Below are 14,979 nucleotides of genomic sequence, written 5' to 3' on the forward strand. Positions count from 1 at the left end.
AGACCCTGCACCCACACTGAGACCTTGCACACCCCCAAACCCCTGCACCCACAATTAGACCCTGCACCCACACTGACACCCTGTGCCCACACCGAGACCCTGCACCCACAATTAGACCCTGCACCCACACTGAGACCCTCCACCTCCCAAAACCCCTACACCCACGCCAGGGTTCTGCAACCCACTTGGGAGACCCCATGCCCAGGCCAAGGCTCTGCACCCACGCTCTGGGCTCCTGCATCCACGTGGAGGTCACGCACCCGTGTCCGGCTGCTGCACCCACGCCACAACCCTGCAGCCACACCGAGGTGCTGCACCCACGGAAAAGCCCGGCACCCACGTTGGGCTGCTGCTCCCCACCCCGGGGCCAATAAAGCTGCTTCTCCCGCTTCCAGAGGCTTTATCCCGCGGGTGCGGGACGGGACGGGCCGTGGGCAGTTGGGACACACACCCCCCGCGTCCCCCCGGTACCCCCGCGCCGACGGGCACCGGGACAGCCCGCGCCGAGCCCCGAGCCGCGCCACGGGCACCGCGAGGGGCGGGGCTTAGCGCGAGGCTCCGCCCCTCCCGCGGCTCGCAGCCAATAGCGGAGCGCCCCGCCCGGCCCGGCCCGAGGCGAACCGCGCTCGTCTGCGCTGGGGCCGCGCCGAGCGGAGCCGAACGGAGCCGAACCCAGCCGAGCGGGGCCGCAGCGGACCGAGCGAAGCGGGACGGGGTCGGAGTGGATCGGCTCGGCTCGGCTCGGACCAGCCCGGCCTGACCCGGCTTGGCTTGGCTTGGCTTGGCTCGGCTCGGCTCTGCTCGACCCGGCTCTGCTCAGCTCAGCCAAGCCCGGCTCGGCTCTGCTCAGCTCAGCCCTACCCGGCTCTGCTCGGCCCGGCCAAGCCCGGCTCGGCTCGGCTCTGCTCAGCTCTACCCGGCTCTGCTCGGCCCGGCTCTGCTCATCTCAGCCCATCCCGGCTCGGCTCGGCTCTGCTGAGCCCGGCTCGGCCCGGCGCGGGTTGCGGGGCAGGGACCAGTCTCGGCGATGCGGCGGGTGCTGCTGCTGCCGCCGCTGCTGCTGCTGCTCGGGCCGGTGCGGGCGGGACGGGACCGGGATGGGACCGGGATGGGGACGGGACGGGACCGGGATGGGACGGGACGGGACGGGCTCCCCGGAGCGCTCCTGCCCGCTGCCGGCCGCACTGCGCTTGGGGATCTTCTGCCTCTAACTTCTGTTGGGTTTAATTGAGTTTAGCTCCCTCCCATTGCATTTTACTTTATTTTCTCCACTCCCGTTCTGTTCCCTCTCCCTCCCTTCCCTTTTCCTTCCTCTTCACTTCATTTCTACCCCGTTTCAGCCCTTGCCGCTCCCGTTTGTTTCTCTCCCTCGTTCCCCGTTTGTTTCTCTGCGTTTCATCCCCGTTTGTTCCTTTTCTTCCCGACGGCTTTTAATTCATCTTCCCTTCTGTTTCCTTTTCTTTGTACTCTCTCCCCTTCCCCCGCTGTACTTTACCCCCCTCCCTCTGCGCTGTCCCTCCAACCCCGCCGTGTGCCCCCAGGCACCGGGAGGGGACCGCGACCCTCCCCACGGGCTGTGGGTCCATATTGATGGGGAGGGGGCGGCTGGGGGCGGGGGGGTGTCCACGAGCCCTCCCAGGGGACAGAGTCGATGGAAAACTGCGGCAGGACCCCCCCGCGACCCCCTCCCGCGCTGTGCCCGCAGGTGCCCGGGGGCTGCAGCACCCCGTGTCCCCCCGGCTCCGGCGGCACCCAGCCCTGCGGCCTCACCGGCAGCCTGTGCCAGCCCTGTGCCCGCAGTGAGTACCCCCTCCCCAAACCCCTCCCCACCCTCCCACACCCCCTGCCCGCTGCCCCCCGCCCGGCCCAGCCCCCAGTTAGGGGGGGGATGCACCCCGTGTCCCACCCCTCACTACAGGGTGGAGGGGTGGCCGTGCCTCAGTTTCCCCACCGAGGCGATGCCGGTTCCCCTGGGCGCTGGGGGGAAGGAGGGCACAGGGGCTCCCCTAACCTTTTGGGGGTGCCTCCTCTTAGCCCAGGCTGTGGAGCCAGTGACAGGGGACCCTTCGCCCACCACCCCCAAATTCCTGCCCCCCGAAGCCACGGGGCAGGACATCATCCCCGTGTACTGCTCCCTCTTGGCTGCCGTGGTGGTGGGACTCCTCGCCTACGTTGCCTTCAAGTGGTAGGTGTGGGATGGGTGGGAGGGGAAGGGGGGGCATAAAGGGGGGCACCTCGATGTCCTGGGTGACTCCCACCCCTCAACCCCCCTCCATGGGCAGCTGGCACACGTGTAGGCAGAAGCAGCAACTGGCCAAGGCACGGGCAGGAGATTTGGGGTCGTCACCCGACGGGGAGAAGCTGCAGAGTGACAGCGGGGTCTTCCTCGACACCCACAGCCTCCAGGAGCCCCACCAGCCTGGAAAGGGTGAGCACCCACCCCCCAGCCACGGGGTTTGGGGTGGAGGGGGGAAAGGGGGGCACCTATCCACTCATCACAGGGTGGTTTTGTCCCCCTCCCGTGTCATGTCAGGGTTCATCTGTCCCTGGGGAGCAGCTCCAGCTCAAAGGAGCATCCTCATGGGGTTGGGAGCACACATCTGAGTTTTAGGGTGCCACCGTGGCCCAGGGAGCACCCACATGGGTTTTAGGGTACACAGCTGCACCCTCAGGTGGGATGGGGAGCATTTCCACCGTGGGGTTCACCTGGGTGGGGTTGGGGAGCACCCAGATAGGTGTTAGGGATCATCTGTGCTTTGGGGTGCAGCTGCAGGGGGTTGGGGAGCACCAGGATGGGGTTGGGGAGCACCCATTCCCTGGGGAACACCCAAATGTGAGTGGGTGGAACCCAAATTGGGGGAGGGAGCACTCAAATGGGGTTGGGGAAGCACCTGGGTGGCGTTAGGGACCACCCACATCCCAGAGAGCACCCAAATGGAAGCCAAGAAGCACCCAAACAGGGTCAGGGAGCACTTTTACCTCAGGTAAGACCCAAATGGGGGTCAGGGAGCACCTGCATGGGGTTGGGGAGCACCCATACTCCAGACAGAACCTAAGTGGGGGTCAGAGAGCACCTAAACAGGGGTTGGGGAGCACCCATATCCTGATAGCACCTAAATGGGGCTGGGGAGCACTTAAATGGGGTCAGGGAAGCACATGGATGGGGTTGAGGAGAACCCATGCCCTGGGGAGCACCCAAATGGGGGTCAGAGAGCACCCAAATGAGGCTGGGGAGCACCCATAGCCTAAAGAGCACCCACATGGGAGTCAGCAACCACCCAAATGGGGTTGGGGAGCACCTGGATGGAGTCAGGGAGCACCCATACCACAGACAGCACCCAAATGGGAGTCAGAGAGCACCCACACCCCAGATTGAACCCAAATGGGGGTTAGAGAGTACCCAAACAGAGGCTGGGGAACACCTGGATGGGGTTGAGGAGCACCCATGGCCCGGGTAACACCCAAACAAGGGACAGCAAGCACCTGAAAGGGGTCAGAGAGCACCTGGATCACGTTAGGGAGCACCCATACCCCTAATAGAACCCAAACGGGCATCAGGGAGCACCCAAACTGGGGTTGGGGAGTAACTCTACCCCAGAGAGCACCCAAATGGGGTTAGGGAGCACCTAAGTGGGATTGGGGAGCACTCATACCCCAGCTAGCACCTAAATAGGTATCAGGAAGCACCCAAATAGGGTTGGGGAGCAGCTACATGGGATTGGGGAGCACTCATACCCCAGCTAGCACCTAAATGGGGTTGGGGAGCACCTACATGGGGTTGGGGAGCACTCATAGCCCAGCTAGCACCCAAATAGGTATCAGAAAGCACCCAAATAGGGTTGGGGAGCACCTACATGGGATTGGGGTGCACTCATATCCCAGCTAGCACTCAAATAGAGTTGGGGAGCACTCAATAGCACCTAAATAGGGCTGAAGAGCACCTAAATGGGATTGGGGAGCACTCATAGCCCAGCTAGCACCCAAATAGGGTTGGGGAGCACCCAAATAGGGTTGGGGAGCACTCATAGCCCAGCTAGCAGCCAAATAGGGTTGAGGAGCACCTAAATGGGGTTGGGGAGCACTCATAGCCCAGCTAGCACCCAAATAGGGTTGGGGAGCACCCAAATAGGGTTGGGGAGCACTCATAGCCCAGCTAGCAGCCAAATAGGGTTGGGGAGCACCCAAATAGGGTTGGGGAGCACTCATAGCCCAGCTAGCAGCCAAATAGGGTTGGGGAGCACCCAAATAGGGTTGGGGAGCACTCATAGCCCAGCTAGCAGCCAAATAGGGTTGGGGAGCACCCAAGTAGGGTTGGGGAGCACTTAAATGGGGTTGGGGAGCACTCATATCCCAGCTAGCACTCAAATAGAGTTGGGGAGCACTCAATAGCACCCAAATAGGGCTGAAGAGCACCTAAATGGGATTGGGGAGCACTCATAGCCCAGCTAGCAGACAAATAGGGTTGGGGAGCACCTAAATGGGGTTGGGAGCACTCATACCCCAGCTAGCACCTAAATAGGTATCAGGGAGCACCCAAATGGCATCTGGGAGCACTCCAATGGGTCAGGGAGCACTCCCACCCCACTGTGTCTCCGGGGAGCCGGTGGCACCTGCAGCACAACCCCTGTTGGGGGGTGATCTGGGTGCCCCCTGACCCTCCCCTCCCCTCGCAGCGCCCCGTCCCGAGGGCACCCCCCTGTGCTCCGTGGCCCCGCAGCGGCAGGAGGAGCTGCCCAGCGCCTGGGCCGGCCGCGACGGCGCCGCCACGGACTCGCTGTGCCGGGCCCTGGCAGCCATCGGCCACCACGGGGACGCGGCCACCTCCGTCTGACACAGCACGGTGGGGGGCTCCTGGGGGCTCCTGTCCTTTCCCCGCTCGTGGAACTGGGTTTGGTACCGTGTGAGGGTGCTGGGGGTGGGTCTGAGGCTGGGTGGTCGCTGCGTGGCCGTATTAAACGTGGCACTTGGCGTCGGGTGTCTGTGTGAGCGTCCCCTCCATCGCCTGGCACCAGGTGGGTGGCCTTGGGCTGTGTGTCACCACTGTCCTTCTGTCCCCTTAGTGGGTGTCTGTTGCTGGGATGTGTCCCCTCAGGGGTGTGGCAGCAAGGTGGGTGTCCCTGTGTCCTCTCACGCCTGTGTCACTGGGATCAGTGTCCTTGGAGGTCTCCAGGACGTGTCCTCACTGTGTCCCTTACACACGTGTCCGTGTGTCCCTGGGCTGTGTCCCCAAGCGTGTGTGCCTGAGTGTCCGTGTGTCCCTGGGCTGTGTCCCCAAGCGTGTGTGCCTCAGTGTCCGTGTGTCCTTGGGCTGCGTCCCCAAGCGTGTGTGCCTCAGTGTCCGTGTGTCCTTGGGCTGCGTCCCCAAGCGTGTGTGCCTGAGTGTCTGTGTGTCCCTGGGCTGTGTCCCCAAGCGTGTGTGCCTGAGTGTCCGTGTGTCCCTGGGCTGCGTCCCCAAGCGTGTGTGCCTCAGTGTCCGTGTGTCCTTGGGCTGTGTCCCCAAGCGTGTGTGCCTGAGTGTCCGTGTGTCCCTGGGCTGTGTCCCCAAGCGTGTGTGCCTCAGTGTCCGTGTGTCCTTGGGCTGTGTCCCCAAGCGTGTGTGCCTCAGTGTCCGTGTGTCCTTGGGCTGTGTCCCCAAGCGTGTGTGCCTGAGTGTCCGTGTGTCCCTGGGCTGTGTCCCCAAGCGTGTGTGCCTCAGTGTCCGTGTGTCCCTGGGCTGTGTCCCCAAGCGTGTGTGCCTCAGTGTCCGTGTGTCCTTGGGCTGTGTCCCCAAGCGTGTGTGCCTGAGTGTCCGTGTGTCCCTGGGCTGTGTCCCCAAGCGTGTGTGCCTCAGTGTCCGTGTGTCCCTGGGCTGTGTCCCCAAGCGTGTGTGCCTGAGTGTCCGTGTGTCCCTGGGCTGTGTCCCCAAGCGTGTGTGCCTGAGTGTCCGTGTGTCCCTGGGCTGTGTCCCCAAGCGTGTGTGCCTGAGTGTCCGTGTGTCCTTGGGCTGTGTCCCCAAGCGTGTGTGCCTGAGTGTCTGTGTGTCCTTGGGCTGTGTCCCCAAGCGTGTGTGCCTGAGTGTCCGTGTGTCCCTGGGCTGTGTCCCCAAGCGTGTGTGCCTGAGTGTCTGTGTGTCCTTGGGCTGTGTCCCCAGGTGTCCGTGTGTCCTTGGGCTGTGTCCCCAACCGTGTGTGCCTGAGTGTCCGTGTGTCCTTGGGCTGTGTCCCCAAGCGTGTGTCCCCAGGTGTCCGTGTGTCCCCTCCATCCCGTGTCCCTGGGCTGTGTCTCCTCACGCACGTGCCCAGGATGGGCGCCCTCAGCCGTGTCCATGTGTCCCCCCTCCGTACGTCCCCCCTCCGTTCCCATGACAAATGAAGGATGAGTTGCCTTGGATGGCCCAGGGAAGATGCTCTGTGACCACCCCCCAACCCCTGTGGGTCACCCCAACCCCATCCCACGCCCTTCCCGGGGGTCTGTGGCTCACAGGGTGACGAGGGGGGTGGTCTCTCGGGGAGAGTGTCCAGAGCAGGGCGCCATTGCCCCGTGTGCCCCGGGGCTGTGCCAAACCTCTGCTGGGGCTGTGCCAAACCTCTGCTGGGGCTGAGCTTTTGGGGGGGTGATTTTTCTTTTTATTGTCTTTTTTTATTATCATTTTTTTTCCTCTTTTTTTTTTTCCTCTTTTCTTTTTTTTTTACATAAAAAGTTCCGTAAAAACTGGATAAAGTAAAATGATTTAAGCAGTAAAATCAATCTTATCAACACAGGGGAGGCCTCTCAGCCACCCAGGGGCCACCCCACTCCCCACTATTTACAAGAAAACAGCTTAAACCTCGCGGAACCGAAACAGAAACTCAAGGAAACGACCCCCCCCCAACACTCCCCCAGCCCCTAAAACAACCCCCCAAACTCTCCTTACAAAGTGTTCCCGTGGTATCAGCACGTCTTGGGCTAAAAGCAAACCCAACCCAACCCCTCCCCCCCCCCAGGTATCAATATATTCACAGATATGTTAAAATATAATACAGAGCTGGGGGATGCACGGGGTGGGAGCTGGCAAAGCCCAGCTTGGCAAAGGCCAACTTGGCAAAGCCTGATCTGATAAAGGCCAACTTGGCAAAGCCTGGTTTGGCAAAGCCTGGCTTGCCATAGCCCAACTGGAGGAAGCTTGACTTGGTAAGTCCAGTTTGGCAAAGCCAGGCCTGGCAAAGCCGAGCCTGGCAAAGCGGCGGCAGCACAAAGCGCCTCACGCCGTAGGGAACCCAAGGTTTATTTTCCTCTTTAAAAAATAATAATAACAATAATAATAACAATAATAAATTCACAGGTGGGTTGTGGCTGGAACCACGGCTGCTGCTCAGAGCCCGGCGGGACTGGGGGCACTGCGGGGGCAACGGGCGTCACTCCAGCTCCGTGTCCTCTTTGGGTTTGTAGATGGCCCCGAATTTCTGCATGTACTTCTTGATGTACTCCTTGGTCTTGTGTTTGACGTTCTCGTTGCACTCCAGGTCCTCGGGGTTCTTGCAGTACTTCAGCTCCTTGTTCATGACGCCGTGGGTCAGCTGCGGGGGCAGGGGGAGCTGTCAGGGGGGAGGGTCCCCAAGCTCTTGTGCTCTCACTCCCCTCACTGGTGCTATTATTCCCCTCATAGTCCCCAAACGTTTGCTATGATTCTCCAAATATTCTCCTCATAGTCCCTCAATATTTGCTGTTAATTCCCCAAATACTCCCCTAAAACATTCCCCAAGTCTTCCCTGTTACTCCCCAAATATTTGCTCTTATTCCCCAATTATTCCCCTAAAACACATCCCCAAATATTTGCTGATTCTCCAACCATTCCCCAAACATTTGCTGTTGTTATTCCCTAAATATTCCCCCAATATTCCCACAGAATTCCCCAAACATCTGCTATTATTCTCCAAATATTCCCTTCACAGTCCCCCAATATTCCCTGCTCTTCTCCAAACACTACTCAAATATTCCCCTAAAACAGGCCCTAAATATTTCATATTCTTCTCCACTTATTCCCCAAAGTTCTGCTATTGTTCTCCAAACAGTCCCCTAAAATATTCCCTAAATATTTGCTATTTCTCTCCAAACATTCCCCAAATAATCTCCTAATTTCCCCCAAATATTTCCTATTATACTCCAAATATCCCCCTAAAATAGTCCCTAAATATTTCCTATTCTCCTCCAGTTATTCCCCAAAGTTCTGCTACTGTTCTCCAAACCTTCCCCAAATATTTCCTGTTAGAATATTTGCTGATTGCCCAAATAGTCTCCTAATTCACCCCAAATATTCTCCTAAGTTTCCCCAACTATTCCCCTAAAACTCTCCCTAAATCTTTGCCATTCTTCCCCAAATATCCCCTGTTGTTCCCAAACATTGGCTTTTATTCCCCAAACGCTCCCTTATTCCCAAATATTCCCCAAACATTGGCTCTTATTCCCCAAACATTCCCAAACATTGGCTATTCTTCCCCAAATACTTCCTATTAATATCAAGTATTGGTTGTTATCCCCAACTACTGGCAATTATTCCCCAAACATTGGTTCTCATTCCCAAATATTCCCCAAATACTGGATATTAACCCCCAATATTGGCTATTTTCCCCCAAATATTCACTACTGTCTCCAAATACTGACTCTTATTCCCAAATACTCCCCAAATATTGGCTCTTCTTCCCCAAATATTCTCCATTACTCCCAAATACTGGCTCTTGTTCCCAGATGTTCCCCAAATACTGGCTATTCTTCCCCCAGCACTTCCTATTAATACCAAGCATTGGCTGTTATTCCCCAAATACTGGCAATTGTTCCCCAAATCTTGGTTCTTGTTCTCAAATACTGGACATGAATCCCAAATATTGGCTATTTTCCCCCCAAACAGTCCCTGCTGTTCCCAGATACTGGCTCTTCTTCCCCAAGCACGGGCTGTTCCTCCCCAGCCTCACCTTGCGTGCCAGGTGCTTGAAGTCCTCGGTGGTGGTGATGCGGCCAACCTTGCAGTCGGGTTTGCGGTAGGGGTTCAGGCACTGCACGATGAACTGCGACATCTGGGCGAGACGAGAGGCAGCTCTGGCCCTGCTCTGCCTCAGCAGGCCCTGCTCCCACCCCCAGGGATGCCACGTCCCCCAGAGATCCACCACGGTGTGTTCCCCAAAGGTCTACCAAGACACATCCCTAAAGGCCCCTCCAGATGTGTCCCTGAGGGTCTCTCAAGGCACGTCCACAAACATCCCTCGAGATGTATCCCCAAGGGACCCTCAAGATGTTTCAAGGGTCCACCATGTCTCAAGAGTCCACCATGACACATCCCTGAGGGTCCCCCAAGACATGTCCCCCAAGGTCCTTCAAGATGTGCCCCTGAGGGCCCACCAAAATGCATCTTCAAAGGTCCTTCAAGTTATGTTCACAAAGGTCCCTCAAGACCTGTCCACAAAGGTCCCTCAAGATGTGTCTTGAGGGTCCACCAAGACACATCACTGACAGTCCCTCAAGACATGTCCTGAGGTCCCTCAAAGGTCAAGATGTGTCTCAAGGGTCCACCAAGACATGTTCCCAAAGGTCCCTCAAGACATGTCCCTGAAGATCCTTCAAGACACGTCTCCAAAGGCCCCTCAAGATGTGTCAATGAGGGCCTACCAAGATGGATCCCCAGAGGTCCCTCAAGACATGTCCCTGAGGGTCCCTTAAGAGGTGTCCTCGAGGCTCCCACGACCCCACTTGACCAACAACCCACGTGGTAGGTCTGAGCAGGTCTCCAGCACCTGCAGTGTCCCCCCAAGCTGGAGCCCACCCCTCTCTGAGGGAACTCACCTCCTTCCTGAACACCTCCTTGCTCTTCTTGGCGAGTTCGCTCGACGTGTCTGCTTCTGCTGTCTTGGGCTTCTTGGAAGACTGGAGAGGAGGAAAGAAAATGGTGTTGGATGCTGCTTCCAGCGAGCTTCCCTGCCCAGTCCTGGCCTGTTCTCCATCCTATTCCCAACGCCCTTCCCCGTTTGCTCCCCTGCCCAGTCCTGCCACACATCTGAGCTCAGATGAGCTGGTCCTGCCACATTCTCCACTTCAACCCAAGCACTTCCCAGTGAGCTCTGGGTGAGCTCCCCAACCCACTCCCAACACCCTTCCCACTTCACTCCCAGCCCAGTCCTGCTGAGCTTCCCAGCCCAGTGCTGTTACGCTCTCCCAAGCCCCTTCCCAGCCCAGTCCCGCTGCGCTTCCCAGCCCAGTGCCGGCATGTTCCTCGCCCCGACCCGGGCAAGCGGCCCAGCCTGCTCCTGGGGAGCTTCCCAGCACTCTGCTGCCACGTTCCCCACCCTAATCCTGGCACACTTCCCAGCCCAGTCCCCAGGTACTTCCCAGACCAATCACACCACCACAGAATCATTTGGGTTGGAAAAGCCCCTGAAGCTGCTGAGTCCCAGCCCTGCCCTCACCCTGCCACAGCCACCACTGACCCACAGCCCTCAGCCCCACGGCTTTGGGATCCCTCCAGGGCTGGGCACTGCCCCAGCTCCCTGGGCAGCCTGGCACAGGGGCTGACACCCCTCTCAGGGAAACAGCTCTGCCTCAGCTCCAGCCTCAACCTCCCCTGGGGCAACTCCAGCCCCTTTCCTCTTTCCTGTCATTCATCACTGGAGGCTCTTCTCCATTACCAAACCCTTCTTCATCACAAAGTCTTTCATCACCAAAACATTCTCCATCATCAAACCCTTCCCCATCCTCAAGCCCTTCTCCATGGGTAAAACCTTCCCTGTCACCAAACCCATCATCACCAAGCCCTTCTCCAGCACCCTCCCCCCGCTATCTCCAGCACACCTCCATTTCTCCCTTAAGCCAGCACAAGGAAAAGGTTCTTCTCTACAGAAGTCAGTTTGGTAAGGAGGGGATGTCAGTTTAGCCCTCAGAGGCTGTTGCAAATGATCAGCACCAATTAGGTAGCTGAAGCAGAGAGGGCAGATGGCTCTAGGGGGTATGCAGGGAAGCACTGCAAACGTCACCATATGGAAGTGTGTCAATAACTGTCCAAAGGAAGGAAATGCAAAGCTAAAGGCTGGCCTGGATGGACTCAGCCCAGGAATAAAGGTTCCTGGGATTTCAAGCTCCATCACCAGAGCCAAAATTCCAGGGGAGGAAAAGGATGAGAAATAGAAACTCTATTTCACAGCATCACAGGATCTCAGGGGCTGGGAGGGAGCTGCAAAGCTCACCCAGTGCAGCCCCCTGCCAGAGCAGCAGCACCTAGAGCAGGGCACACAGGGACTGTCCAGCTGGGTTGGAACGGCTCCAGAGGAGGAGCCTCCACAGCCCCTTCTAGACTTTTGCAGGCCCCTCTGCTGAGCTGTGGATGGCCAGAGCCACGATGCTGGAAGGTTTAATCCCTCCTGGAAAACGTGCAGAGTGAGGAGGGTGAAGAACTGCAGGAATGTGGTTGCAATTGGAGGGTGGGAGCGTCGCTACGGAGGCGGCAGCGGGTGAATTACAACCACATGGGAATCCGAGGTTACTGCCCTAAGCAGGAAAAGCCCAACCTCCAGGAGAGCCTGGCTGAGGAGGATGAGACTGAAAGCTCTGGAGTGAGTGAGAACCACAGCAGGGTGAGGTCAGCCAAAGCTGGGCGGCCCGTGTTAATCTGGGAACGAGGCACTGATGGATTCAGAGAGGTTTTGTGCCTGGAAACGGGGACTTTGGGGGGTCTGAGCCAGCACTGAAAACTCCTGGCAAGGTCAACACAGCCACTACAGCTCAAAACCACAGAATCAGAGAGCCACAGGATCGTTCAGGTTGGAAAAGACCTTGAAGACCATCAAGTCCAGTCACTAACCAAACACTGCCAAACCTCAGGCCGCTTCAGTTCCTCCATCGTCCCCCCAAGCCTGTGCCAGCTCCCCCAGCAGCCCCAGGGCTGGCTGCCCCTGGTGCACAGGACAGGACTGCCCTGGGGTCTGTGCAGGAGGTGTTAATGGCAGCTTCCCCTGGCCCAGCCCTGCTCCCACCTTCATGGGGTTTTCGTCGTACGTCGGGGTCCCGAGGTCCATTTCAGCTTCGTGTTCGAGGCTGGCGTCGTCCCCTGGGCTGTCCCACGTAGGAGGGTCCCACTGGGTTTGCCTGGAGGAAGACAAGAGACACACAGACCACTGTCACCTTAAAACAAGCCACTGGCACCCGACTGTCCCATCACCTGGGACGTCTCCCACCAGTCAACCCTCAAGGCAGGAGGTTACACGGCCCCACTTTGCTATCCTGGTGAAGGTCAAAGCCAAAAAAGGACTCAAAAATCAGCTTTCTGTCACTGATGACACCACATGTGGGGTCAAGGGAAGTTTGTTCCAGGCTCAGGCTGGTGTGGAAAGAGGGGAGGTGTCCCAGCAGAGACCTAGGGGCAGGTACTCCTTCCTGCAGAGCCCCTGGAGCCTCACGCCAAGTGTTCACCACAAGCACCTCATCATGGAAAGGATGTAGACCAAAGGTCCTGAGAAAAGCCACAAGGACAAGCAGGAGCTTGAAAGGATGGATGGGCAGACACCACGAAGCTCAGCCATACACTGGAGGAGGCCAAATGCAGGGTTAGAGCTCTCCTTGTCTCACTGCACATGGGAAGCACCACTGTGGCAGAAACAGCTTGGGCTGAGATGAAGAAGCCATGGGAGCCTGCTTGGGCTGAGATGAAGAAGCCATGGGAGCCTGCTTGGGCTGAGATGAAGAAGCCATGGGAGCCTGCTTGGGCTCATCAGGCCAAAGAGTGGGGAAGAGTCCCACCATGCTTAAACTGGAGAAGGATGGGAAGAACTGGTCTGGATTTCCTCAAAGTGGGAAGAGGGGAGTGGGCAGCCATCAGTATCCAAGGGCAGATGGAATGGTAAACCACTGACCCAGGGAGGAACACAAGCAGGAGAAATGGAGGCCAACAGGACAGAGCACTGTGTCTGCAGCACTATGGCGAGTACAAGGCTCTCCATCAAGTGAAAGGACTCAGAGATTAAACAAGAGGGATGCAGAGGGGACAGATCTCCAGCAGCCTGTGTTAGGGCTGGGGATGACTGAACGTGGCATCTGTTTTCCATCTGCAAACTCTGTGTGAAGTCAGGATGTGAGCTCTTCAGTACAATAAAAAACCCCAACCCTGAAGGCCTGCATCAAAGGAGACACTGCTTTGAGTTTCTCAAGGTTTCTGTATCAGAAGCCCTGTCCCACTTTGGGGCTTTTTACTTTTCAGGACACAGTGGGGGAGGGGGGAAGATGAAAGTTGTTTCAGGCAGCTCCCACGAGCTTCATCACGCTACTGGATTCTCCAGATAGCGCTGAACACCCCCAGACTGAGACTTGACTGCTATGTAAATCAACTATTGGAGAGAGTGCACTGAGGTACAAGATCTCCCTTCCTCTGCTGGCTGTGTACTGGAAGATACACAACTAAAAGCAGCACTGAGAGGAATCTTCCAGCTTGTGTTCCTCAAAACAAACGTTCCAAGGTTAATGAAACGACATCAGTGGCTTCTGGTGTAGCTGTGGGAGCTGCAGGAGGGAGGTGTTCCTCACCTAACCCTGACCTCATGGCAAGACTTCCACACCACAGCACAGAGCTCCACTGGTTTTCTTCCTGGGGTCTGAAGGTCTCCTGCTCTATTGGTGTGTCAGGTAGCAGGAGGGAGTCCAAAAGGGAGATGGAATAGGCTGACTGATGCAGAGAAATGAAGGCAAGAGACAACAACTGGCATCAAGAGGGTCAGGACTTGTGAGACAATACTCGAGTTTAACCCTTCAGAGAGGTGGATCCTCACACAGACCTCACCTAGGGTTGGGAACAACCCCAAAAATCCCTTTCAGGAGTCCAGACCTCACGGCACTCCTCTGGGTAAGCTCACTGGCATCCACCCAAAGCCCTGGCACCTTCCCCTGCTGAGGGAAAGGTGTGGGGCTGAACCCTGGGAAACGCTTCAGATCAGCCTGGAGAGCCTTGAAGATGGAAAAGATGCCTGAGCCACCACCAAAGATCTGTTCCTGTGGTGTCCATTTCCCTGCCACCCAAGCCCAAGGCAGCCACCAATGCCTGGTTAGCACGCTCACCTCGTCACCACGTGGTAGTAGTAGATCTTCCCCTCGGGATCTCGGGCGGTTTTCCAGTTGGGTGGGAGGACAATTGTCTTGGGCTTTGGAGGGGATGGTGGAGGCAGGTCCAGAAGGTTATTGCTGACCACAAGCTCTGGCTGAACACAGCACAAAAAAAGGAGGAAGAGAAAGACATGAGCAGCTGTTCGGGTGGACAGAGCAGCTCCTTCCCCCGCCACAAACACCTTGTTGAAGGCAAAAATAACACCACCAGCGCTGGTCCAAGGAGCGACACGGACGGCACCTTTCCCTAGACCTTCATCAGAGGCCACAAGCAGCCACCCAACCACATCCCAAGCTTGTGAAACAGCCACTTTGCCACCCAAGCTCTTCAATTCTCCGTGGTGGGTGCCAAAGCCACCATTTCGGTGACAAAAGCGGGTCATGGAGGTCCCACACGCCCACCCACACGCAGCTCTCTCAGCTGTGCTGGCAGAAAGCCTGAGCACACGAGGATCTGGGCTCAAAACCCCCCAAAAACGTGCCTGACACACACATTTACCTGCTGGATGGGCTGAGGCTGCCCGGCCGCCACGATGGTGGTCACGGCGGTGGGGGGCTGCACTATGACTCCCTGCGGGTGAGCCGTGTAAATCTGCTGGCCCTGGATGTACTGCAGACCTGGCTGGGGGTAACTCTGGAAAGGGGGCACAGGGAAATACATGTTAGCTTGCTTTGCCAAAACAGAACAGCCCTTAACTGGAAGGCAGGGTACAGCTGCTCTCACTGGGAACCACAAAGCAGAGGCAAGGAGAAGGATGACAGTCCTCAAGGGCTGGGGGCAGGTAAAACCCAAACCAACCACCCAGCAGCACTGGCTGAGGAGGGGATCAAGCAAATGACTTCACACACACTTGGCCTCTTTCATAGAATCACACAGTGGTTGGGGTTGGA

General features: G+C 57.6%; 2 protein-coding genes across 2 annotated transcripts in view; one reads left to right on the forward strand and one right to left on the reverse strand.

Annotated features, from left to right (window-relative positions):
• Positions 1-881: 881 nt before the first annotated feature.
• LOC133625554 (death domain-containing membrane protein NRADD-like) lies at positions 882-4,923 on the forward strand. The gene is made up of 5 exons (XM_061997374.1): positions 882-1,075; positions 1,706-1,799; positions 2,035-2,185; positions 2,283-2,428; positions 4,674-4,923. The coding sequence occupies exons 1-5, from the start codon at positions 1,028-1,030 to the stop codon at positions 4,829-4,831; spliced, it is 597 nt and encodes a 198-aa protein (XP_061853358.1). The 5' UTR covers positions 882-1,027; the 3' UTR covers positions 4,832-4,923.
• Positions 4,924-7,227: 2,304 nt separating this feature from the next.
• SETD2 (SET domain containing 2, histone lysine methyltransferase) overlaps positions 7,228-14,979 on the reverse strand; it is a 41,491-nt gene continuing 33,739 nt past the window's right edge. The window contains exons 15-20 of the mRNA XM_061997424.1: positions 14,588-14,722; positions 14,044-14,183; positions 11,973-12,084; positions 9,793-9,873; positions 8,928-9,029; positions 7,228-7,535 (exon numbers count right to left, since the gene is read on the reverse strand). Coding sequence (XP_061853408.1) covers positions 7,374-7,535; positions 8,928-9,029; positions 9,793-9,873; positions 11,973-12,084; positions 14,044-14,183; positions 14,588-14,722 — 732 coding nt within the window. The 3' untranslated portion in view covers positions 7,228-7,373. The remainder of the gene's footprint in view (positions 7,536-8,927; positions 9,030-9,792; positions 9,874-11,972; positions 12,085-14,043; positions 14,184-14,587; positions 14,723-14,979) is intronic.

Source organism: Colius striatus, chromosome 5 (genome assembly GCF_028858725.1).
Source record: "Colius striatus isolate bColStr4 chromosome 5, bColStr4.1.hap1, whole genome shotgun sequence".
NCBI lineage: Eukaryota > Metazoa > Chordata > Aves > Coliiformes > Coliidae > Colius > Colius striatus.